We start from the raw sequence: 26347 nt of genomic DNA on the forward strand, positions 1-26347 counted from the left end.
AGGAATTAGTTCAAGAACTTAGCAATCAAAAGCTAATTAGTGCTAAAAGAATGACAAAAAAAAAAAAAAAAAAATGGAAATCTCATTCCCACTCGTTCCATCATTTTAACTTTTAGTACTCCTGATTTTCCATCCTCAGTAAAAGCTGGATATCTAAACTGCCGAATTTGCCCATACATTTCGAATCCTGTTCGCTGTTTTTAATGCCAGAAATATGGCCATTCACAGCAGGCATGCAAAGGTGACACCATCTTTCCTATTTGTGGATCAAAAGATCATACACAAGCAGATTGTCTAGCTGCAGTTCCCATTTGCCCCAGCTGCGAAGGCAGTCACCCTGCCTTTTCTAAATTATATGGAATGTGGAAAACAGGTAGGAAAATCCAAAAATACAAAGTAGAGCATAAAGCCACATCCTGAGGCATGCAGACAAATAATGTTGACCATGCCTAGTCCATCTTATGCCTTTTGCACCTGAAGTTTTCATATAACTGCTGTTCAAACAGAAGTGTCAATAGTGCTGAACATCTCACTAGCTGATTGGGTTAAAGCAACTTTATCAGCCACTGGAAAAGATAATCCTAAAACTAAAAACCACCAACACCCCAATTAGTATCTACTCTGATACCCTGACGGTCTCGAATGACACAGAAGAATTGAAACCTACTAAACTGTAAGAAAACTGAACCACCTATCAACACTATGGAAGTGGATATACACCCAGGTTATGAAGAACCTATCCTTGAACTCCATGCCAATGACATTAAGGAAACTAGACGCCCCTTATTCCCAAAAAAAATGTCAGATAAATCATCCTCAGCCAAATCAAAATAATGCCTAACATCGTACAGTGGAACTGCAGAGGACTAAGCAGCCATTCTGATGACTTTAGGGGGATTTAATCTCTCAATTGAGTCCCATGATGCTTACAGAAAACATTGTTGCCACCCCAAGTTTTTCTGAAATTCTTAAAGTATATGATGTATAGACGAGATAGGAATCCAGTCTCCTGCCCATGGAGGAGTAGCCATTCTTGTAAATTCTAACATATCATCCAGACTGATTCAGTTAAGAACCATCCTAGAGGCTGACAGCTCGAATTGCAGTTGGTATTTCAGTTACCATTGTTTCCATTTATATTCCACCAACTCTACCAACTCAAGTTTGTCTTTTCATTGACTTTAATGGACACCACCCATTGTGGGGATCAGCTACAATGGACAGAAGAGGCAAGTTGATTGAGGAATTTATGAATAATAATGATCTGAATTCATTAAACTCTACATCCACCTTTCTACAGGATCTACTTCTGAAATTGACTTGTCAATTTGCTCACCATCCATCTTTCCATTCATGACATGGTCTGTATTAACCGATCCTTTTAACAGTGATCATTTCCGCTTATTTGCTCCTTACAAACAGGTGTAACTCCTAATGAACGATCCACTTGGAAGTTTAAAAAGGCAAAGTTTGATTGACTTCTGGCATCCCCTCTCCTAAAGAATTCCTCATGTATGAATGTAGATGCAAAATACCTATTCAATTTGTCAGTGATCAGAGCAGGGTCATCAACAATTAACTATTGACATCAAATTGCCCAATATGATTCAATCCCTTCCTTCTACTATTAATATAAGCATAGAAGTCTATGCTTATATTAATCTGCCTTAACTTGCCTAACCTCCTGTAGACTAATTTATATTTACTATATGTTTCTGAATCATCTGATAATTTTTATGCAGCTCATATACTTTTCTTCTCTGACACTTTTCTCAATAATTTATCTGACAGCTATTTAGATGTAAGACTTGAACAGTATTTCTTCGTTGGTATGAAAAGCCCAGTAGTTTTTGCGATTACTTCCTTGAATGCTTCCCATTTAGAATTTGCTGTTGGTAATATCGTCAGTTGGTCCCACTGCATAGAATTTAAAAACTGTCTGAGATCACTGTAGTCACCCTTTCGAAAGCAAAAGCCTTTACCTTTGATAGTAGTTAAGTCTAATTAAATTCCACACTAGTATACTGGCGCCTCCGTAGCCAGGTGGGCAGGAGCAGCAGTGCGCAGCACATGCTTCTTGATTAGACCGGGGTTCGAGCCTGTGACCACCAAATACGGAGGATGTGGAAAGGTCACGGAGTGACCACCGCATATCCCTGGAGCAATATGGCCTTAGTTGCTAATGCTCCTAAAAACCAAATAACAAACAAACAAACTAGTATACTGTGCTTGCTACCAACCAGTATGTCTTTTACTTGTTCATTCTTAATGCATATAGAATCATTGCAATAATCAGATCAAGGGAATTGTTTCCTCTTGTTGCCTCTCTGAGAGCTTGCTGTAGAAAACAGTCATCCAAGAAATCTACAAAAGTCTTCTTCAACTTCAAACATCGACTTCTGGAAAGTTAAAATTCTCCAATTGTAAGACATTCTGATTTACTGTCCCACTGTTTCTTTGTATATCTGTTTGATTTACTCATTAACGTCATTAGGCCTATAACACTACTACTTTCAGTTTTGTTTTCCCAGTGCTTATATCACACCATACTGACTGAACCATGTCAACTGGATGCACTGCCTTAGAATTAAAATGCTTCTTAACTAAGAGCATAACCACTCCTGTCCTTCCTGTATACATTGTACTCCCCATATTCAAATTCAGCATCACTTGTCTTAGTCACACCATATTTCCAATATCCCTACATTGTCTGTCTGTCTGGCGCCTCCGTAGCCTGGTGGGCAGGAGCAGCAGTGCATAGCACACGCTTCTTGATTAGACTGGGGTTCAATTCCATGACCACCAAATATGGAGGATGCAGAAAGGTCAGGGAATGACCACCGCATATCCCCACCCCACTGGAGCAATATGGCCTTAGTTGCTAATGCTCCTAAAAACCAAAACACAAACAAACAAACAAACCCTACATTGTCTGCATTTGATGACTTAATTAGCACTTCAAATTTTTCAAGTATTATTTATAATACTCCTAGCATTGGTCTACATGCAGGTATACATGTGCACATTCTTACTCTTCGTTATCCTTTTACTCACCAGTTCCATGATGACCCAAAGCAGAGTGTGAAATCCCCGACACCTTGCTTTCCTGTCTGCTTCATTTTCTAATAGAAGCAGTGAAAGAATCACACTCACCTCTGCCTGTGGCTCTCGTTAATCTATTTGTTTGTGTATCCTCCCCAAACTAGGAGTTTTCTGACCTACGTATCACTGCCTCCATAACATCGGCAAATATTCTTGCACCCTTCTATTAAAGTGTATCCTGTCCCTTTAAAAACAGTCTCTCCTGTTAACAGTCATAGACCATGGGGAAAATTCTACTCCATGAGGCTTGCACATTCTCCCTGATGTTGCCTGATGCAAAAGTGTGAGCTCTGGCATTGCATTGGGCAGCTGAGAGCTTGATTGTCCCTTGTTTTTATTCCTTCGGGGGCATCTACCCTACTGTTCAAACTCTGATAAACATAGTGAAGATATTCTAGAGTTTCAAAAAAGGGCATGATTGTGGGAGCTTGTTTGTTCTATTCTTCCATAGTGGAAATGGCATGACTTGTCAGTTGCTCACGACCCACAGTAGTCAATGTGTACAAAGAATGGATGAAACCACCTCCTGTAGTGGATGTTCGTGGTGAGGAAGGGTGCAACATGTTGTACAGGCTGAATGGCAGGTCACTGTTGCAATACAGTTTTGAGAATGGAAGAGCAACATATAAAATTACAATGTGTCCCACACTAAGGCGTATAGGGTTCCACTTGCAGACAGCTCAAGAGACACCCTCTCCTCACCGCCCATCATCTTCAATGATGAATGCCATGTCATCTGCAACGTGCTAGTTTGACACTGGAGGACTGAAGTGTGTGCTGATCAGAGGAGTCGAAATACCTGGTGCAACATGAGTCTATGGACCCATCATATGTGGTACTCACTTTCCAAGCAGTTCATGATGGTTTCTGAATGTATGGCATGTCTTGCTGGCAAGAACTAGTACCCCTAGTCTGTATGGGCCAGTGTTTCACTGGTGAGGTTATCACCAGATCTTAGGAGACCATGTGCTCTGCAAGGTTGCATTTTTTTCCTGGAGCAAAACTAAATCTTCCAAGACAATGTGCCATGTCATTGAGCATGCATTTGCACCACGAGTGGTACGAGGAACACTGAAGATATCATCCATCTTGAATGGCCTCTAAATTTGTATGACCTCAGTCCAATTCAATATATGTGGGATGTTTGGGAATGGGAAGTGAGCCATATGGGCACACAACTTTCATCTATTCCAACACTGTGGATAGCCCAGGCACCATGACGGTTGATGCCTTCAGACACCTAGTGGAGTCCATGCCTAAGTGAACAGCAGCCATGCAAAAACTGTATTAGGTAGATGATCATAATTCAGTGATCACTTTGTGTGTGGTCCATAATTTCCCTGTTGTTCAGCGAAGAAAAATTTTGAATTTTATACTAACAAGCAGAAGCAGTTGTAGATTTCATATACTGTAGTCCTAGTTTATCCTTGTATATATGGATTTTACACAAAGAATTAACATTCACAGTTTGAAGTACAATGGTTTGAATTCTTCCGGAACAGTGACAATCTTATTAAAACCAATGGGAATTCTTACATTTCTAGTGAATTCCAGACCAAAGATTTTAGCGATATTGATAATGCACACAAAACTATTTGTTGAACCCCTGCAATTTTTCATTGTCTTGTTATGTGGCTGAATGGAAAAATTTGGCCTGGGATGCCATTATATCAAGTAATTTATATAAATTGATGTATTCCTCACATTGATATAACTTTACCAGTCAGAACCTAGTCATTGTAGGTGGTAGATGACTTTCATCAACCGGTGAAATACCACCACTTTGCTTATTGGAGGCCTGAAGTGGTGAAACCCATGTTTAGTCTCTAGAGCAAAGTTTCCGGCACCCCCCTCTCCCCATACTTCTCCTTCAACCCATGCACGGTACTAAGTACTATAGGTTTTGATACCTTTCGTGTTTGGGATTTTCATAAAAAAAAAAAAAAAAAAAAGTACTGCCTAACCCAAACATGTGATAAGTTTATCTTTTAGGGATGCACTTTGTCCAATATGTCAGATATGTTAACATCCTATTTCATGAGTATTAATCTGTTTGCAAAGTGAGATGCTGCCTCTTTGTCCATTTGAAGAGTTTTAAAAAAAAAAACTTTGGAAATTCCAAGATTTAACAACTTCCTTTAATTATATATAAGGCAGTGGTTCCCAAACCACTGAGATCTGTCAATGCCTTCAAAAATCAAAAAACGTTTATGTACCCCTACACAAATGTATGTATATATATACCGGTGTGCAAAACTTAAGAACTAGTAAGGTTTTCACCTGTAGCTTCTCATAGGAGTGGCCTGGATATGGGAAAAGCATACCAAAGGAACTTCGTGAGGTACAGAAATGATGAAGGAAACAACACTGACACAACAATGGAAACAAAACATTACAGAGGGACTTTATTCAAAGATGGCAACATAGCACTGGCTGCCATGATACAGATGCATCACTGCCAAAGATGGAACAAAGGTAAGAGGTGGTCCTCAGTAAGCGATATAGTCACCCCTAATGTTGATGCAGGCTTTGCACTGCCTGTCCATACTTAGAACAATGTTGTTGATAAGTTCTTGCGGTAACATCATCCATTCCTCTGTCAGTGTCATCTTCAGCTGATGAACATTTTCTAGTGGGTGTAGACGTGCCGCTAGGCATCTCCCCAGAGCTTCCCATATGTGTTCGATGGGATTTAGATCGGGGGAAACGTGCAAGAAAATCCATACAAACAATGTCCTCACTTTCCAAAAGCATATCAACAGCTGCATTGCGATGGGGTGTGGCATTATCATCCATAAACACAAACTCTGGGCCAGTGGCACCTCAGAACAGATGCACATGGGGAAGGATTACCTCAGTACAGTAGCATGCACCAGTTACAGTACCGCCTTCCGGTATCTAGAGTTGAGTACGTCAATCCAAGGTAATGCCTCCCCAGACAAGAACACCTCGACTGACATATCAATCCCTTTCAGTAATGTTTGCAGGGTGATACCGTGTGCCAACCTCTCGCTAGATTAGCTGACGTCCAGAATCGCTGCTGAGACTGAATCTACTCTTATCAGTAATGAGTACCTTATCCCATTGCGCTGCTTTCCAGCCTTTGTGTTCGATGCACCACTGTAAACAGTGTTTCCTATGGGCAGGTGTTAAAGGGGCATGGTGTACTGGCCGTCGGGCAAACAGTCCATCTTTGTGGAGTTGCCTGGCCACAGTAAACCGTGATATCCTGCGTCCTGTGCTGCTGGTTTGCAATGGATCCTGCTGTCTGGTGTCAGTCCATCTAGGGCTGTAGGAGTATATAGTGGTCATCATTGGGCATTGTTTTTCATTGACGACTACCACTGGTCCATTTTTAGCTTAGGATAAGGATCAGCCTTCCTCAGCTTTCGTAGGTAATATTAAAGGGAACTAGCCTTGCGTTATACCCTTATGTGAATAATGGCAACAAGATTCCGTATCTGATCATTGCAGCAATATGATCAGTAGATTTGTCCTCACTGGTATTATTAATGTGTTAACTAAGATTTCCTGTGCCATTTATCCTTTGATATAAAATTTTCGTCTTGGTTGATATATTAGATAACTGCATTCCTTTTTTCAAAATTAAGTACAGTAAACCCCCGCTATTCGCGGGGGTTACGTTCCTGAGAAATGCCACGAATACCACGAATACCGAAAACGCGAATACTGAGTTATGGCTCCCATAGTAATAAAGGGGTTCCGTTCCAAAGTATGAAATATATAAGAAAAACTAGTCTAAAATTTTGTCTATGTATGTATTATATGTACCTTCGTAATATGACTATGTACATAGTGAAATGCAAGCATATGGCATCGAAATGAAAATAAGAAACAATTTAATATTAAATGTAATATTTATTAGAAATTTCATCAAACTAGTGCCTTTGCTGGCTAAAAAACGTATTCTGCCAGTGCTATCACCAGTTTCGCTAAAGTGTTGATAAAGGAGTTTTGCCTTTTCATGAGTGAACTTAACGGAATTTTATTTTGAATTCGGTCTTCTATCCACAGATTTAAAGCTTTTTCCATTTTTTCTAATTTAACATCACGAGTTACAGAGCAAATTTTTGAAGCAATTAGTGCGTTTTCACGGGCGCTACGGTGGATTTTTTCTTCCGGTTTCTTGATTGATCGTACCGTTGACTCATTGATTTTATAATGTTTTGCCACTGAGGAGACACTTTCACCATTAGAAATTTTGTCTAATAACTCAATTTTATTTCTAATGTCATCACTTTCTTTGATATTTTCAAATTTCCCTTGTTATTCGTAGCCATATTTTTGTATGGGTTAAAAAGAATTTGTCCACAATAAAGTCACTTTCTTCCGTTAACACACTCAAAAAAGTCTGTTTTACACTGCAAAATGGTAGATTTATCACTTTTGTAAGCATATCAATTTATAAATTGATAAATTTATTCAATTTATAAGCATATAAATTAAAAACAAACCACGAAAACTTCCATGGCAAGTGCATAACATATACTGAACAAGGATTAGCGAGAAACATCCATGCTCGCGATTTTGTCACCCCTCTCCCCCCACCCACTGAGCGCTGTTTTGACCGGGAAAGATAATTTTAGCCACGGCCATGTTTTTTTATGGCGGAAAATTTTCACGGCGCTTTAAAATTCACATTTTTTTTGGGTTTCATTTTATATTAAATCAGCGACCGCGAATACAGATACTGCGAATAGCGGGGGGTTACTCTATTTTAAATGTTTGTTTCGTAGCAAAGTTTGTCTCTTAGATAAAGGAAAGATGAGCATAGCACACACACACACACATTCAACAAATAAAAATAGATAATTATATTTCAGTCTAATAAATATTAATTACAATAAAAGCAATCATGCAAATATATTATAGAATTTTTGCACTTTTGGCTGAGAAGCAAGATTTTTATCTGCTGAACAGGATTTTGTTTCACTGAAACAAAGTTTGTAGAATAAGCATTCCTGCCTTGACACCTCTCAAAACTTTCCTCATTCATTTCACAAATATGCATTGTCTTAGTGATATCCTTTTCTACTTACTATCTGCTTAGCTCCACTTAATTTTTCTAATAGAATCCCAATTATCACTTTCTTCAACCACTGCTCATTTTAGCTATCCTACTATTCACTCTACAATTCCTTCTGCTTCAAAGGTGGTACTTGTGCATATGTTTGCTCTGATATTCCCTATCGAAAACTCAGTAATTTGGAATCTCCTCTTTTCAATTTTCTCTGGCTGATAATCTCTCTACCTCCGTTACTTCAAATTCAGCTATTGCTTCTATTGATCTCTGATTCCACTATTCACTTGGAACTCTGACTTACTTTCTTTGAAATTCAACTTTCCTAACTAGGTAATTTTCCTTGGCAATTTTAATGTTCACATTACCAGCTGGCTTTTGGTTTTTAGTCACACAGACCTAGATGATTGTGTTGCTGAGGTTTTGAAATTTCTAATGACCTCATACAGATTGTTCATTTACCTAACAGAATACCAGACAGTTGTAAGCACACAGCCAACACTCTTAATCTTTTTTTCTGGAAAAAAACTTTCCAGGTACACTTTGTAAAGTCAAGTACCTGTAAAATCAAGGTGAGTGGTCCTCTGGGCACCTCAGATCACAACTTGGTGATGGTCACTTCAATGGAGCTTTCCCTTATGGCCATTCTCATCCTCTTGTTGTTTGGCATTACAATAATGTAAAATGGGATGACCTGCGAGATTTCTATTCTTTTTTAACCTGGTTGGATTACTGTTTTAGATCTTCTGATGTGAACGTTTGCTCAGAATGTGAAATTATTCTCCTTCTATTATACTCCTATTATATTATACTCTCCTAAACCTTGGCTTTCTAAAAAATGTGCCAAGGCTGTTCAAGATGAGAATGTTGCATGTCTAAATTGTTTGCATCCAAATCTCCAGGTTCATTTTCTGTTTACATCACAGCTCACAATTGTAAAGCAGATATTTTCAATTCAAACTAGATTTTGAACAGGCTAAGAGTAGAAAATTTGCTTCCTCTCCAGATGATAGTCAAGCATTCTGGTCTATTTCAAAAGCTGTTGACCACAACATTTGTCTATATGTACTCCCACCTCTGTTAAAATCCAGTGGTTCTATTGCTACATCAGCTGAAGATAAAGCCAACATTCTAGCATTCTACTTTTCTTCTAACTTTTCTATTGATGATCTTTTTAAACCACTTACTACCATTCCTAGTACACTCTGCTCAGTGCCTCCTGTGGTCTTCCATCAAAATGATATCAGAAGAATTTTGAACAACCTTGATGCCAAGATAGCTGCAGTTCCTGGTGATATTTTTCCATTTGTTCTCAAAACGTGTTCTGAACTTACTCCTGTTCTCTGTCACCTTTTAACACTTTTTTTTATTCCATTGGTGTTTTTATTTTCTGCTAGGAAATTTGCTCATATCTGGCCAGTTCATGAAAAGGATGACAAATCCCTCCCATCCAGTTATCGTCCTATTGCACTTACCCCTGCTCTTTCTAAAGTAATGGAGAAATCCATTAACCACCAACTCCTAAAATGTCTTGAAACTTTCCACCTGATCAATGATTGCCAGTATGATTTTTTTTAGTGTCGATCCACTGAGATATTGTCTTATATGATGGGGTATCAAAAAGTTCGTACCCTGACCTGGATAAAACATCAGTAAGAAGATGCCGTTTTTAATATAAGTTGTCTACACATTCGATAATTAACATGTGAAATTTCATTCCTGTAGGTGATCGTACTCCAGAGATGGAGCCTGGAATCTGAGGAAGGATTCTATGGTTGACAAAGTGGAGTATCGAGCAGTGATCAAGTTTCTATATTTGCAGGGCAAGAAAGCTCAGGAAATTAATGAAGAAATGAAAGCTGCGTATGGGCAAAATTGTCCGTCCTATGACACTATAAAAAAGTGGAAATGGGAGTTCCAGTGCAGTCATACAAATATCTTTGATGAGCCAAGAGAAGAACGACCATCAACATCCACAGACAGTAAGATGGTTGCAAAGGTTGAGCAGCTGGTGCTGAGCGACAGACATGTGACAATTAATTTCATCGCAGATGCAGTGGGAATTAGTTATGAGTCTGCTGACAGCATTTTACATAACCATCTGCATATGTCTAAGGTCTCCGCACGATGGGTTCCAAGATTGCTGATGCCCTTGCAGAAGCAATGTCAAATGCAATGTTCTTGCCAACTGTTGAATTTGTGTGCGGCTTCAAACTACTGCAGCACCCACCCTATTCTCCTGACCTAGCACCGTCAGACTTCTTGTTTTGAGAAACGAAGAAACCATTGCATGAATGCCACTTTGATTCATCTCAGGAAGTCATCAATGAAGTTGAATCGTAGTTTCAGGAAAAATGTGTGTAATGGATCAGTTGTTTAATGCCTTGATCTATGATCAAGGCATTAAACAACTGATCCATAGATGGGAGAAATGTGTTACTATATGTGAAGAATACATAGAAAAGGGTTAAAGTTCCTGAAGTTTCACCCTTCTATGGCTAATTATTTCTAGGTGCGGGTACGAACTTTTTGATACCCCTTCCCCCTCATATTGCCCATCTGTGGACAAATTCAATGGAAAAGTTTGGTAAAACTCAAACAGTTGCTCTTGATACTTCTAAAGCTTTTGATTGTGTTTGGAATAAAAATCTAAATAAGCTTCCATCTTATTGATTGCTGACTGTTTTTTTGTAATTGGGTATATCCAGTTTTTGCTCTCACCTCACTGCAGGTGATGGTAGATGACTCTCTGTCTTCTAACTTCTTCACCAATGCTGGTGTTCCCCAAGGTTCAGTTCTTTCTCCCACTCTTTTCCTCTTGTATATTAATGACCTTTTATTGACTGGAAATCCTTATCCATTACCATCCTTAGGAAATCCTTACCATCATTGCTGATGATAGCACATTGCATTTCAACTTAGCATTAGTATTAGTAGAGGCATATGATGCAAGAAAGCAAGCTTATTCAGCATCAGCCAAAAAAAAAAAAAAAAAAAAGCACAACCACTACTCCCATTTCACCCCTCCGTTCGTTCGAAATACCTGTCCAGTTGAGCCTTAAATTTGTTTAGGCTATCAACTTCAACAAGTGATGGAAGTCTATTCCACAAACTTCTCATATATCCTCTGTCAATTCCTTAAATACTGATCTACAGATAATTCTCTAATGAGACAAAAATAACTTAGTTAATTTGAATCCTTCTGAATCTCAGTCCTGTCTTATATCTCACAAAAAAAAAAAAAAAAAAAAAAAAAGGATTCTTCTGCTCCTATGCTTATCATCGATGACACTCAGATTTTTAGGCAAGATTGCATATCTCTATTAGGAATTACCCTGATTTCTAATTTCTCTCTCTTGACATAAGCATATCACAAATATTTCTTCCTCCGCACCTATAAAACTGGGTTTTCTCCTTTGCTCTTTGTATTACTTTTCTTCTAAACAACTACTCACTCTGTACAAATCTCAAATCTGCCATACCATGGAATAATGTTCCCACATCTGGGTCAGTACCCCATAACCTCTCTCAAGCTTCTAATCTCCATTCAAAAGAGAACAGTTAGGTTAATTAATGACCCATCCCTTCAGAGTCTCTCCACTCTGTTTCATAGACATTCTGTTTCTGCTGCATGTCTTTTCTATAGGTACTTCCATGGCCAGTGTTATTCTGAATTGGCTTCTATAATTTTCCCTCTCCCTTCCTGACCAGTCCATATACATGCCACAACCAGTCAATATCATTTGCTGTCCATTTGTTCATTTTTCTTGAAAATTACAGAAATTCAAGTCTAATTTCAACAAATATCTTCTTTCATGTGCACATGGTGCTTATAGGTTCTAATGGCTTTTCTGTTTGGGATTTTCATAAAAAAAATATCCTATATCTATTGCATTTATAATTCACTTGCCATCTGTTGGTTATGCATGCGTATATCAATTTTTTTTTTTTTTCATATGAATCTTTGCAGCACTTCACAGATGTAAAGACAAGGAATATTTTCAGAGATAAAAAGTCATGCATCTATGACCAAATACTACAGTGTCCAACGAGCAAAATAGTTAAGTTTCTCTTACTAAATTTAATCTTCTGACTTGCACATTAACTGACATCCTGATGGATAAGTACAGTGTTATGCTGAAAAAATATGAGTTTAGGGCATAATGTATAGGTGACTACAATTCTGTCTAGGCATTGATTGATCAAGACTTGAGGAATTCTGCAAGAATTTTAGTGGAAATTTTTTATCATTATGGCCTGCCAGCTATACAGGTGGAAGGAATCTAATATGTAGAGTTGGAATACATTTGAACCAAAGGTGGTGTAAGGGTGTTTGCTAATGATGTCATTGAGAAGGCCTTAAATGTTTAAGGAAACAGCTAGTGTGAAGATATGTGAGTCAAAGTAACACTTGCACCTGATATAGGTCAGTGTAACACTGACAAACATCTAAAGGGTTAGATGTTTGTGTTATGAAGCCACAAAAGACAATCTTCTGATATTGGAAGGATATTCCAGTGATAGCAGCATTTCAAATGAACCAGAAGGTATGCTAGTGCAACAAGGTAAATAACTTTAAGGGATGTGTCAGGATTGTAAACAAACAAGATCACTTAGTCTGTGTCTACAGCAATGTGGGGACTGTTATCAATAAAATGAGTGAGTTTGAACTTCTGGTTTGGACAACTGATGTTGACATAATAAGGCTAAAAGGAATTTGGCATCACGAGAAATACAGCGCCTCCGTAGCCAGGTGGGAAGGAACAGCAGTGCGCAGCACACGCTTCTTGATTAGACCGGGGTTTGAGCCCGTCACCACCAAATACGGAGGATGCAGAAAGGTCAAGGAATGACCACTGCATATCCCGGAGTAATATGGCCTTAGTTGCTAATGCGCCTAAAAACCAGCCAAACAAACAAACAAACAAGCATCACGAGAAATAGGGAACAGTGATTTTCACTATGACACAGTATATTTCAGAACGACAGACATGAGTGGGAGGAGGTTGTCATGTTACTTACCAAAAGTAGTTTGTGTGCATGTGACAAGGGCAAATTGTCCACCCCCCAATTCAGAACTAAACACATCAATATTGAGTCTGTGCAGTGTGAAGTAGTAGGAAGAAAAGGAAATATGAGAACATAGTATGGTACAGACCAGAAGAGCATGATGAGAGCCTCTATGTAGATGAAATTAATGAGTAAGTGGAAGTACCTTGTTAGAGAAGATTTCAATCTGCTGTTTACTGATTGGAGTAATTTGTAGGAAAGTTCACTGTGGGGACATTTTTAAATTAAACGAGGAGTGTTAAATTGACTGATGATATTTTAAGGAGTCCTTATGTGCTGTGATGTAATGACTAGATCGTAGATATAGCTTAGCTTAATTTTTCAGCACTCATCTCATAGTAATCCACTTAGTTGGTTGAAAGTTTTACTACATACATAGTGGTTATGAGATTCTAATAACTTACGGGGATTATAAATTTAAAAACTAAGTTATGGGCTTTAAAAATATAAGTTATCTCACTTCATTTAATTTATTTAATTAGACAACCATAGAATGGAAGGTGCACTTTCCTTTCTTAGAAAAATTTTTAAAGCCTGTAACTTAGTTTTTAAATTTATAATCCCTGTAAGTTATTAGAATCTCATAACCACTATGTACGTGGTAAAACTTTCAACCAACTAAGCGGATTACTATGAGGTGAGTGCTGAAATATGAGGAGTGTTATCCATATCAGTATGTTAGAGAAAGTACTGGATGCAAGAATATTCTGGACCTGATCATCATCCTTGATCCTGATAGTATCATATGAGTTAACAGTACAGAACAGAAACTATTGTATTATAGGATATATTAATGAGTAGTGATTATGGGGTGCCTTGGGGAATGATGACAGCCAGGGTCTAGGTTGTTAAAAGGTAAGTACAGGGGTTTTGATTTCAGGAAGGAGACTATGGATTATGACTAGAATGTTACATGACCTTTTCCAACTGAGAAGACACTATGAGAAAGGAGAATACAGGTGAATTGTAGAATAACTTTATAGCCACCATAACAGAAGCCATGAATGCATATATATACCATTAAGAAAACAGGATGTCAAAGTAAATGAATAAGCAACTGGTGTTAGTTTAGTAGAGTATAAAAAGATACTATGAGATAGTTATAGAGCAATGAAAAGCTCTAAAGTATGTAATAATTATAAGTTGTTCTGTAATAGTATGACATAAATAGTCTTTCAAAGGCTTAGTATAAGAAATAGCAAAGAAATGAGATAAGGAATTTTATGTGTGTAAATTCAAAAAAAAGGAAAGAGCAAATCAGATTGGAACATTTGGCATCCATTAACTAATGGATGTCAAGTTAATGAACATCAGCTAGTCATTACATCCATTAGTTAATATATGGTAATGAGCAGCTGATAAATTGAATGGGTAACATAATTTCTCCTTGATGGCAAAGAGAAACTATGCTAGTGAACTGGAACACTGCAAAATCAGCAATATAGAAATTACTGAGAAGAAATGCTTGAGCCGCAAGGCTAGTATAGGTGTTGGAGTAGGCTGTATATATCCAGTTATTTTAAAAAGAAGCACCAAAGGAATTCATCAGACCATCAAAGTTATTCATCAAGGTTTCATTAACTTGAGTTTGGTTGAAGATGTGCCACTGTATTGCCAGTCCTTAAATGGTTCAAAGGATGAGGTGAGTAACTACAGAGGAATTAAGAATGCAATTCAGGGTCTTGTAGATAGAACTACATTTCTTAAGAGAACACACTATGGAATTGTAAAGGGTAAATCTTATTTAACTAAGCTGATAAGTTATTATGGCAGTGTCACTCATGAGTTGGATGCAGGAAATAATTTTGATAGCATTTATGTGGACTGGAATTTTTACACAGGAATTGCTACATAAGTTGCAACATATTACAATCACAGGTAAGTCTTAGGTGAGTAATGAGATGCAGTGGCGGATTCAGGGTAGGGGCACCGAGGCACATGCCCCCCCTGTCATTTTTCAGAAAATATACACCAATCATTTAAATTCCCTTTAGCTACAAAAAAAGTTTTTTTTTTCCCATTGTTAACATAGGATTTTATCTATTTTTCCATTGTGGCTCAGCTATTTTCAACTGACTGCAGTTGGCAACACTGATGCTAATGTGATTGCCATTCTAGCACAAAATGGTGTTCCTCCATCACAAATGGTGCCCCTCCTGTCATTTTTTCTGGATCCACCACTGATGAGATAACTATACAATAGGAAACAAAGGGTTGTAATTAATGGTTATTCTTCAGAGTAGGTTATAAGTAGTGGAATTCATCGGGGATCAATGCTTGAACTGCTCCTGTTTATGATTTTCTTAAATGACACCATTAGAGGAATACATGGCTTTATATCAAAATTTACAGATATGAGTATTGGGAGAGTGGTTAACAACCACCATCAAATGAGGCCTATCCAAAACAACTTGGATAAGCTTTGTGCAGGGTCAGATAAGTGTAAAATGCATTATGATGTATTATCATCATCAATAATTCAGTCTTGGAGAATAACAAATCCAAAATTACTTATACACTTGGGAGGGGGCTCTATTAAAGACAGTAGAGGAAGAAAGGGATTTGGAACATTATAGTAAATGAGTATAAAGATATTTATTCATTATGAAATTTTCTGTAAAGGAAAGCCCATGGGATTCCTTGAATGATTGCTTGTAGAGATAGGGAGGTTATAATTCCCCATGTGTAAAGCAGTTACAAAACTGCTTTACACTTGGGAGGAGTAGTGTCCAGGTATGGAAACCACACTTGAAAATAGACATCAAGCTTCTCAAAAATGTACTGTAGAGGAGGATATCTGATTGAGGCTATGAGAGGTGATAGTAAAATGAATGAAGGCTAAATTTTTGAGGTATTATGTGATAGAATAAGGTGGCACATTGGAAGTTTTTTCTTTAGTCATTAAATTGTTATTTATTGAAATAATTGTCTCCATGGACAATTGAGGCTGATCATTTGGGAAAATTTAAAGACCTACTGGATAGGTAATTTTGTAGGTCTCTCTCTCTCTCTCTCTCTCTCTCTCTCTCTCTCTCTCTCTCTCTCTCTCTCTCTCTCTCTCTCTCCCCCCCCCCCTTGATATGGCAAAAGCTAATACTTTTTTACTTTGATACTAATACTCTTAGTAACTTGGTGTGTAATCAGTATGCTTCATCCCCTTTAAATGTTGGAGAATTGCTGAATTTTGCAATTTTTTTTTTTAACTATACCTATGATCTGTGAATGCAGCCTCCATAGCTGAGTGGTCAGGAGAGGGAGTGCTGTAGCTCACACTCTTTGAGTAGACCAGGCTTCAAGCCCCTGACTACTAAATATGGTCGATCTGCCTACCCGCACTGGACCAGCATGGCAGACTATGGTCCAGTTCCCTCAACATGAATTGTTGAGGAGGCTTGCATCCTGCAGTAGGTTGATAATGGCTGTAGTTTACATTTTTTTTTTTTTTTTTTTAATGATCTGTGAATTGTTTTTATTCTTAAATCAGAATTGACTTTTAATATTAACAGTTGTGTATTCTGATATGGCTACATTTAGATAATATTTACACTATTAGTTCATTTTATGTCCTTCTCCTGAAATGGTTTTGTAACCATAGTTAACCATATGTAACTGTGTAGCTGGTATGATGTATTATCATCATCAATAATTCAGTCTTGTGACTGGTCAGTTCCTCTGATGAGCTCTCACCCACCTTTGTATCTCCTGTGCCGTTTGTTTTAGTTCCTCAAAATTTCAAAGTCCTGCTTCATCCTGCCACATCCTGATGAAGGTATTTTTTTGGTCTTTCTCTAGGGCATTTTACCTCCACAGTCCCCTCCATGTCATCCAGAAACAAACCACCATGCTGAATCGTGTGGGCCACCCGTTTGAGTCTAGTTGATCTTATTCTACCTAGAATTTTCCTTTGTTTTTGGACATGTCTTAATACTTCCACATTTGGCACTTTTTCAGTCCATTTAATTTTTTCCATCCTGTGCCAGCACCACATCTCAAAGGCCGCAAGTCTCTTTTTATCTGTCTTTGTAACAATACATGTCTCTGCTGCATATAGAGCCACTGACTAGATATGTCATTATTATCTCCTTCCTAATTTCCTGTGACATCACCTTCTGTGTAATCAATGATAGTTTATTCTTGAAAGATTGTTTTGCAATTGCAATTCTGGTTTGAATCTCAGTTTGCCATGAAATGTCCTGCGCAAATAACTGCCCCAGATACCTAACGCTATCTATCTGTTCTATCCAGAAGGGAATTGATGTTTTACCAATCATCATTGCCTTTGTTTTCATCACTTTTATGTTCATTCCATTCTGATTGTTTTTTGCAGTATAGTAGGGCAACCTGTTAGTTTGGCCTGATCATATGCAAACTTAATAGCCTGTACAGGCACTCCCTGGCTTACAATAATAGTCGACTTACGGAAATTCGACTTTACATAAGTTTTTGCCGGCTGGCACAAACTTAAAAAAAAAAAAAAAAAAAACACGTGGAAACGTATTTTACATCCCGTAGAAATAAATGGAGGTATCATGAAAATATCGTAAACCCAATAACACTTTTTTTTTTTTTTTTTGGTAATTCTTTCCAAGATATCGGAAGTTGAAATTTCCACTATATAACTAAGCTATTTATCTCTCTAAACGATCAATTTTTATGATGGAAATCGCACTACACTTTCATCGTTATCATATTTTCCATTATAAGGATCAATTTTGAATGCCTTTGTGATATATTTATACTAGATGGTAGATGACTCTCATCAACCGGTGCAATACCACCACTTTGCTTATTGGAGGCTTGAAGTGGTGGAACCTGTGTTTAGTCTGTAGAGCTAAGTTCCAGTCAACCCTTCCGTATGTCTTCCATCATGCAGTATGATTCATGACTTTTGAGGTTATGATGAACATTGTGGCAAGATCCAATATTCCTTACATTTCGAGGGTACAGCTCTAAAACGGTGTTCGCAGGCTGGCTGCTAGTTAGTACACCGTACCGAACCTATTGGTAACTATCTAGGAGGCTTCCGGATCAGCTAGTGTATAATCTTGCTACCTCTACTCTGCCAGATAGTGACTGGAGGGAGTCCGAGTAGTGTGTATACGGGGAGCATTGTTGAGGCCATGTTATGTCAAGGATCTGGGTATATTCTTACCATGCATATGCCATATCCAAAAATTTCATTACTCTCCTCTTTGATCTTCTCTGGCTTAAAATCTCTCTACCTCATTGTGTCAAATTCATCTGTTGTCTCTACCGTTCTCCCAACTCCACTAATCACTTGGAGCTCTTTGACTTCCTCTCTTTGCAACTTGACTTTCTCCAGTCCAACTTTCCTAACAGTGAGGTAATTTTCCTTGGTGATTTTAATGTTCACAACTCCAGCTGGCTTCCGTTTTCTAGTCACACCGACCCGGCTGGTTGAGATGCTGAGGCTTTTGCAATTACTAGTGACCTTGCACAGATTGTTCATTTACTTACAAGAATACCAGACAATCCTAATCATACAGCCAACACACTTGATTTTTTTCTCACAAACAACCCTTCTAAGTACACGGTCAAAGTGAGAGGTCCTTTAGGCACTTCAGATCACAACTTGGTGATTGTCTCTTGGCCATGGTGATTGTCTCAATGGCCATGAGATAATGGAGCCATTATCTCATGGCCATTCCCAACCTTGTGTTGTTTGGCATTACAAGAATGCAAAATGGGATGACCTGCTAGATTTCTTTTCATTTTTCCTTGGTCGGATTACTGTTTCAAAACTTCTGATGTCAACGTTTGCTCAGATCGTGTCAGTGAAATTATTCTTGCAGGAATGGAATCCTTTATCCCACAAGCCACTTTAAAATCTCGTCCTTTATCTAAACTTTGGTTTTCCAATAAATGTGCTAAGGCTGTTCAAGAGAAGAATGTTGCATATTGTAATTGGCTTGTTTCTAATTCTTCAGTTTCATTTTCTGCCTACACCAAAGCTTTTAACAATTGAAAGGCAGTTATTAATCACTCCAAACTAGAGTTTGAACAGGCTAAGAGTAGAAAACTTGTTTCTTGCCCTAATGGTAGCCGACCATTCTGGTCTCTTGCCAAAGCTATTGGCTGCAACTTTTTCCCATCTTTGCTTCCACCCCTGTGGAAGCAGAGATGGGCAAAACCAGATGTCACTTCAGCCAGATGTCAAACCAGATGTCACTTCAGCCAAGGATAAAGCTGACCTGCTAGCATCCCATTTTTCTTCCAACTCATATATTAATGATCTTGGTAAAACACCTCTCACCATTCCCAACACGCTCCATTCAATGCCTCCTGTGGTCTTCCGTCAAAAGAATGTTAGAAGTAGGGCTTGCATAAAACCGAGAAATTTCAATACCGAGTTTAACCGAAGTTTACTCTTAAAACCGGTTTTAAAACCGATTTTCTCAGACTTAGGGAAAATAAGTAAAAGCTTATAACACAGGTATTTATTTTATCTTGGGTAGATTGTACAAATCGTAATCAAATCTTTTAAACAAAATCTATCACCTCTTATAGTAAAAAAAATAAAAAAATTAAAATGCTCCAAAAAAGTAACCGGCTTGAGATTATACAAAATTACAAATTGTAGTCAAATCCTTTGAATAAAAACTATCTTCTTGTATAGTTAACAAAAAAATAATAAGCCCTATAATAATAATAATAATAATTAATAAATAAAAATAATGTGAAAAAAAACAGCTTAAAGTATTTGTAAAATACTTTACAAATAGTAAAGTATTTAAAAATAAATACTTTACTATTTATTGCTCAGCTTTCTTCTGAAAATGATCCTTAAAAAAAAAAACACAGTAAATTAAGCATTTTTCCTGATAGACTTGACCTTATTTTTGTGTTAAAGAGACCAGTGATCGAAAACACTCTCTCAGATTGGACACTTGTTGGGTTAATGGTCAGCAGTGCTCTATAAACTTTCTCCAGCTTTTCACTTCTACTGCTAGTTGCCTCCAAAATTTTAAATTCTTTGCTGATTTCCAATTCACTTGGATATTTTGAAGGCTCTTCAGTTAATCTCTTTATTACTTTTACTTAGAGATACACTCATTTATGCATGAGTGTATCTCCAACATCGGAACTAGACGAGTCTTTGTTTTCTTCTAAAAGAACAGTTCGTTTATTTTCAGTTTCTTCATTCAATGCTAAGACTCCTTCGGAATGTTTTGAAAATAATCTCTGATAAATCTCTTCAGGGTGCTTTTTCCAAACTTGCTTACTTGGAAAATCAAAAGTTCTTGAACCTGAATCTTCTTTCCTAAACTTTTTGGGGTCGTGTAGATAGCTCAGCAAAGCCACAGTTGGGCAATTTCATCTTGAATTGTAACGCTGCAAAAGGCATTGGTGAAACTTTAAAGCAAATGGGTTTTCTGCTGTATCAAGCTTAGCAAGCAAAAATTCTATTGAAGACTCTGCTTTAAGTAAGTCTGTATCTTCTGAGGTTATAGCCTTCAGAATCATTTCAACTGGTTGCAAAGTTTCACGTAGCAATTCAAGTGTTTTCCAGTCATCGTCAGACACGGCTTCAGTTGACAGTACTGCACATAGAGCATTTGGAATGCAATTTTTCAATTTCAAAAATCTCTCAATCATATAGAATGTGCTATCCCATCTAGTCTTGCAATCTATAAGTTTATATTCTTTCCTATAAAATTTTGTAATATGTCATTTTTGTAGGCAATTTTCGAAAAAGCTTGCAAATTTTTCTGAATTTGTTAATAGTTTGTGCAATATTGGCCATTGGATTGAAGAAATAAATGAGCTCATCGGTAAAGTCGGTTTGATAAAGCATGCCTTACTCTCTTTCTTCAACTTCTTCGTCATCACTACTTTCTTCATTATTTTCATTTTCTTCATTGTCTTTGGAAGACTCAGAGACTGTGGCACCATAATTGATTGCTTTTTCGTAAAGTACATCTATAACTGACAGATGTATACAATGGGCTATACATTGTTGATTAGGTGCAATTTACTTGCCAAACTTAATCATCATTGCTGCTCCATCGGTGGTGCAGGCAACAATATCCTCATCCAAGTTCTAACCAAATTCCTTCAAGTGTCCATTCACAATTTGCTCAGTTCTTCTGCTATCAAGTGAACCATTAATCTCAATAAGACCTAACGACCAATGATTGTCTTTTGAATGCATATTTATATTCATATACCTTTTTATTTTGTATAGACGTATATTCATCTAGAGTCAATGAATACCGTGCACCCAAAACCAATGAATTTTTGAAATGCTGAATGAGTTCTTTCTTAGTTTTATAACTTCACTTTCTTAGTGAAGCTGCTTTTTGGAGAACATTTGATCGCAAATTTAATTGGAATAAAGAAGCAAAAAAACTTTCTACAATCGAAATTTGATGCAATATTCAGCGAATCTGTTTCTAGTGGGTAACCATTAATAAGGCGCGTTCCATAATTTGCCTGGCGAACAAGATAGATGGAAAGGAGAAATGTTGAGCATTTTCTTTTACGCTATCGCTCTGACTCACTCAGTCGTAAATGAGTACACCTGCATCGTGCCATGATACAGGTGGGAAGATAAAAAGGTACCCCTCCTAGATTTGGGCCACTTGCCCATGAGATTCGTACCTAAAAATAAAATAAAATAAAAAACGTGTTTAAAACATAAAGCAGTTGAACGATCCAGACAAACGAACAAACAAAAGAAAATGTGCGTAACAAAATACTATATTCGCGAGGGCTAACTAAAAAAATATTCGAATCCGGTTTTAGAAGCTCGGTTTCGGTTTTAACAACTCAATATGAAAACCGGGTTTAACCGGTTTATAAAACCGGTTTGCAAGCCCTAGTTAGAAGGATTTTGACGAATCTTGATGCTAAGAAAGCTCCAGGTCCCGATGGTATTTCCCCACTTGTTCTCAAAACCAGTGTTCCTGAACCTATTCCTATTCTTTGCCGCATTTTTTTCACTTTCTTATTCCAAAGGTGTTTTTCCTTCTGCTTGGAAATTTTCTCATATCCAGCCAGTTCCTAAAAAGGGTCACAAATCCCTCCCATCCAATTATCGTCCCATTGCAATTACTTGTACTCTTTCTAAAGTAATGGAGAAATCAATTAACCGCCAACTCTTAAACTACCTAGAAACCTTCTGTCTGATCAACGATTGCCAGTATGGATTCCGTCAGTGTCGATCCACTTGTGAAATTCTGGCTTATGTTACCCATTTATGGACTAATTCAATGGAAAGGTTCGGTGAAGCATTAGCAATTGCTCTTGACATCTCAAAGACTTTCAATCGTGTTTGACATAAAGGTCTTCTAAACAAGCTTCCATCTTATGGTTTACCAACTGTTTTTAGTAATTTGTTATCCAGATTTCTCTCTGATCGCTCACTGAGGGTGATGGTAGATGGCTCTCTGTCTTCTAACTTCTCCACTAATGCCAGTGTCCCCTAAGGTTCAGTTCTTTCCCCCACCCTTTTCCTCTTGTATGTTAATGACCTTCTTCCATTTGACTGGAAATCCTATCCATGGTTTTGCCGATGATAGCACATAGCATTCTATTTTCCATTTTGAGAAACCTTGCCCTGCTCAATCAGCTTCAACTTCTCGAAAATCTGCTACCAATTCCTTAAATGCCGATCTTCAGGTAATTCTCCAGTGGGGCAAAGACAACTTAGTTGATTTCAACTCTTCTAAAACTCAGTCTTGTCTTATATCTCGCAAAAAGGATTCTTCTGCCCCTATGCTTATCTTTAGTGACACTCCGATCTCTAGGCAAAATGATATATGTGTTTTGGAGATTACCCTGACTTCTAATCTCTCTTGGCACAAGCACATTACAAATATTGCTTCCTCTGCATCTAAAAAACTTGGTTTTCTCTTTTGCTCTCTGCATTACTTTTCTTCCAAACAGCTGCTCACTCTGTATAAATTGCAAATCCGCCCTGCCATGGAATATTGTTCCCACATCTGGGGTGGTGCCCCCAAAACCTCTCTCAGGCTTCTTGATTCCATTCAGAAGAGGGCTGCAATTAAAGATTCTATTCTATTCTATTCATCTGTAACAGTGTCTCTCCACTCTCTGTCTCATAGACGTACTGTTTCTGCTGCATGCCTCTTCTACAGATACTTCCATGGGCACTGTTCTTCTAAATTGGCTTCTATACTTCCCGCTCTCTCTTTCAAAACAGTCCGAACACATGCCACCAACATCCATTTACTCTCCAACTTCAAACTGACAGAACCAACTTTTCATCTTCCTCGTTTATTCATTCAGCTGCCGTTTTCTGGAACAACCTTCCTTCATACATATTTCCTGAAAATTACAGTCTACAGAAGTTCAAGTCCAATGTCAACAAATATCTTCTATCGTCTTCTCATCCTCCAACCCAAACACGGTAATGAGTACTATAGGTTTTAATACCTCTCGTGTTTGGGTTTACATAAAAAAAAAAAAAAAAAAAAAAAGAAAGAGAGATTTTTGCATTTTTGCAGTCTCCTCTCTAAATTTCTCAATGTTCCATCTCATGAATGATTTCCTTTTATTCAGGTGTTTCAATTTTAGTTCCACATTCATCTTCATGAGTGAGTGGTCTGAATCGCCATCCACTCCTGGATAGGACATTGCTTTCTTCACTTGGTTATGGTATCTCTGTGTAACTAAGATGTAATCAATTTGGTACCTTCAGGAGTCACGAGGATTCTTCCATATATATATCTTTTGCAGAATGGTGCCTTAAACCACGTATTTGCTACCATTAGGCTCTCTTCTGTACAAAACTTCACTAAGCATTGACCTCTTGTGTTTCTCACGCCTAGACCAAAGTTCCCCACAGTCTTTTCTTCCCTTCTCTTTCCAGCCACCACATTCCAATCCCCCATAATTTTCACGTTGTCTCTTGATCTCGTTTTCTGTGTTAATTCCTCCAGCTGTTCATATGTCTTCTCAACTAATTCGTTAGCACTGTTTGAGGTTGGCATATAAACTTGTATAATTACCATGTCAACTGGATTTGCTGCAAATCTGACCATGATAAGTCTATGTCCCAATGATTCCACATCTACTAGTGCTCTCATGAATCACCTTGTCATAAGTATTGCCACCCTCCCCCCGTCTGTCACTACTTCCAGAGTGCACAATTTTATAGTCACCACTTACAGATTTGCCCACTTCACTCCATCTTGTCTCCACCACTCCGAGCACATCAAACTATTAATGTGCTTGGAGTGTGTTTATATTATAACAAACAAAAATTTTAAAAAATTGTAAATTAAAGTATCTGCTAGAAATATGTCAGTGTTAATTTTAGTATTCCTCCAGCATTGTCTTCAGTTTCAATTCACAGGATTATTTTTTTAATTGGAAAAGTATAACTGTAAAAAATTCTTTTTGGCTCCATTTGTATACAAAATACAGCATATGTATAATTGTGTTTATCTGCTGTAGAGTTTTGGTTTTAGCTTCAGTTTCTCACTTTGTATCACTGTGCATTGTAAATAAGTTAGTTTATAATTTTTTTTTAGATAACAAGACTACCGTTACTAAATATGTTATTTGTTCTTTCCAGTTTAAGGCCAGCAGGTTCTGTTGGTATACAGTATACACCAATGCACCTGCTGTCATGATTTATTTTATTATCTATTTTTGACACCCACTATAACAGAGGCTTTCAAACTATATTCCATGAGATCCGGTTTCCCCAAAGGATTATTGGTGGTTCTTCACTTTATTATTGATTTGTATTTAATTTGTACAAGTATATATTGCTATTTTTTATATATTTGGGTTTGCAGAAGGAATCCATGGCCAAATTTTTTTTTATAAAGCACTGCACTAGAAGGTAAATTCCAATTTCTAAAATAATGCATGCTTAGTAAAGGCCATTTTTCATTTACAGTTATATAATATTTCTCAGCAGAAACATTTCATACAATATTTAAACAAATATGCTCATTGAAATTCTGTACTATTGATTAAAATGTGAAATAAATATTTTGCCTTTATTTTTATGAGATAATACTAATACTAACTTGTGTGATATCCTATGTTAAATATGGATAATTATGCATTGATATTATTTCTTCACTACATAAATGTTTGGCTACTTAAAATCAGTTCAGCTGTAAAAATTATGATGAAATAATATGTGTCTAGAGCTGTTGTGTTTTTATTTCTTTATTTGTTTCATGTTGTATTTATATAAGCACAGTATGAAAGTTATGTAAGTGCAATAAAACTGTATAAGAGAATAGCACTTATATAGTTTTATTTTCCTAATTCATTAGTTAATTTTATATTGGAAAACTGATTAAAAATTAATTTATTTTTCTTCCAGGGGCATATGGCATACTTCCGGAGACGCATGATATATGAAATTTTAAATAAGCGTTTGTTATAATTATGAATGAAAAACGATCACGTCCTTGCCTATCTCAATAAATCATAGTAAATTATTTTTTGGAGGGAAGCAAGATTTTTCCCTCCATGCTCTTGACCTCCAAGATACTCAAATCAAATGTGAGGACTGAGCATGTTTTGCCCTCTTCTCAGAATAATATTTCACAGTTATGTGTATAACAAGATGAACTTTGAATTGCTCATGACAGCATATCTTGCTAAACCACTGGTTAAAACCAGGTAACATTTCTGTCATACATGCGAGCACTTCTATGAGGACATTATTCCCAGTGCAAAAAAAAAACAGTAAGAAAAATAAGTAAGCATCAAGATTTTAAACCATATGTGCATCTTTTTTTCTCTACTGTGAATTAGCATTTTTTTAGTGAAGTGCTTTTTACTTTTCCAAAGAAGTTAAGGTCTGGAATGTGATGCGATCATCATTCAGTAAAAGGGTATATTAAATTTCATTCATTCTAAAATAAACTATATGGCTGTAAAAGGCTATACCCTGTTTAAGAAAGCTTTTGAATTATAAATGTATATATTGTACAGAAGTTCCAGTTGTTTATATTTTCAATAACTGTAGCCATTTCATTATTTCTTCAGTAGTGGTGAAGTAATTTTTTTTATGGAGTCATTCATATTTTTCTATAAAAGTGATCGAGTGTAATTAACTACCATCATTTACTTGGTCACAGTTTTTCAGGAAAAGGAGTAGTTAATTACATTAGCTAAGCA

At 37.1% G+C, this 26347-nt stretch overlaps 1 protein-coding gene across 1 annotated transcript in view; it reads left to right on the forward strand.

Moving 5' to 3' along the window:
- Positions 1-25891, forward strand: part of LOC150079399 (uncharacterized) — a 285562-nt gene extending 259671 nt beyond the window's left edge. The window contains exon 19 of the mRNA XM_090382711.1: positions 25545-25891. Coding sequence (XP_090238837.1) covers positions 25545-25607 — 63 coding nt within the window. The 3' untranslated portion in view covers positions 25608-25891. The remainder of the gene's footprint in view (positions 1-25544) is intronic.
- Positions 25892-26347: the final 456 nt, after the last annotated feature.

This window comes from Mastigoproctus giganteus, chromosome 10, assembly GCF_048544385.1.
Source record: "Mastigoproctus giganteus isolate SK-2022 chromosome 10, ASM4854438v1, whole genome shotgun sequence".
Taxonomy (NCBI): domain Eukaryota; kingdom Metazoa; phylum Arthropoda; class Arachnida; order Uropygi; family Thelyphonidae; genus Mastigoproctus; species Mastigoproctus giganteus.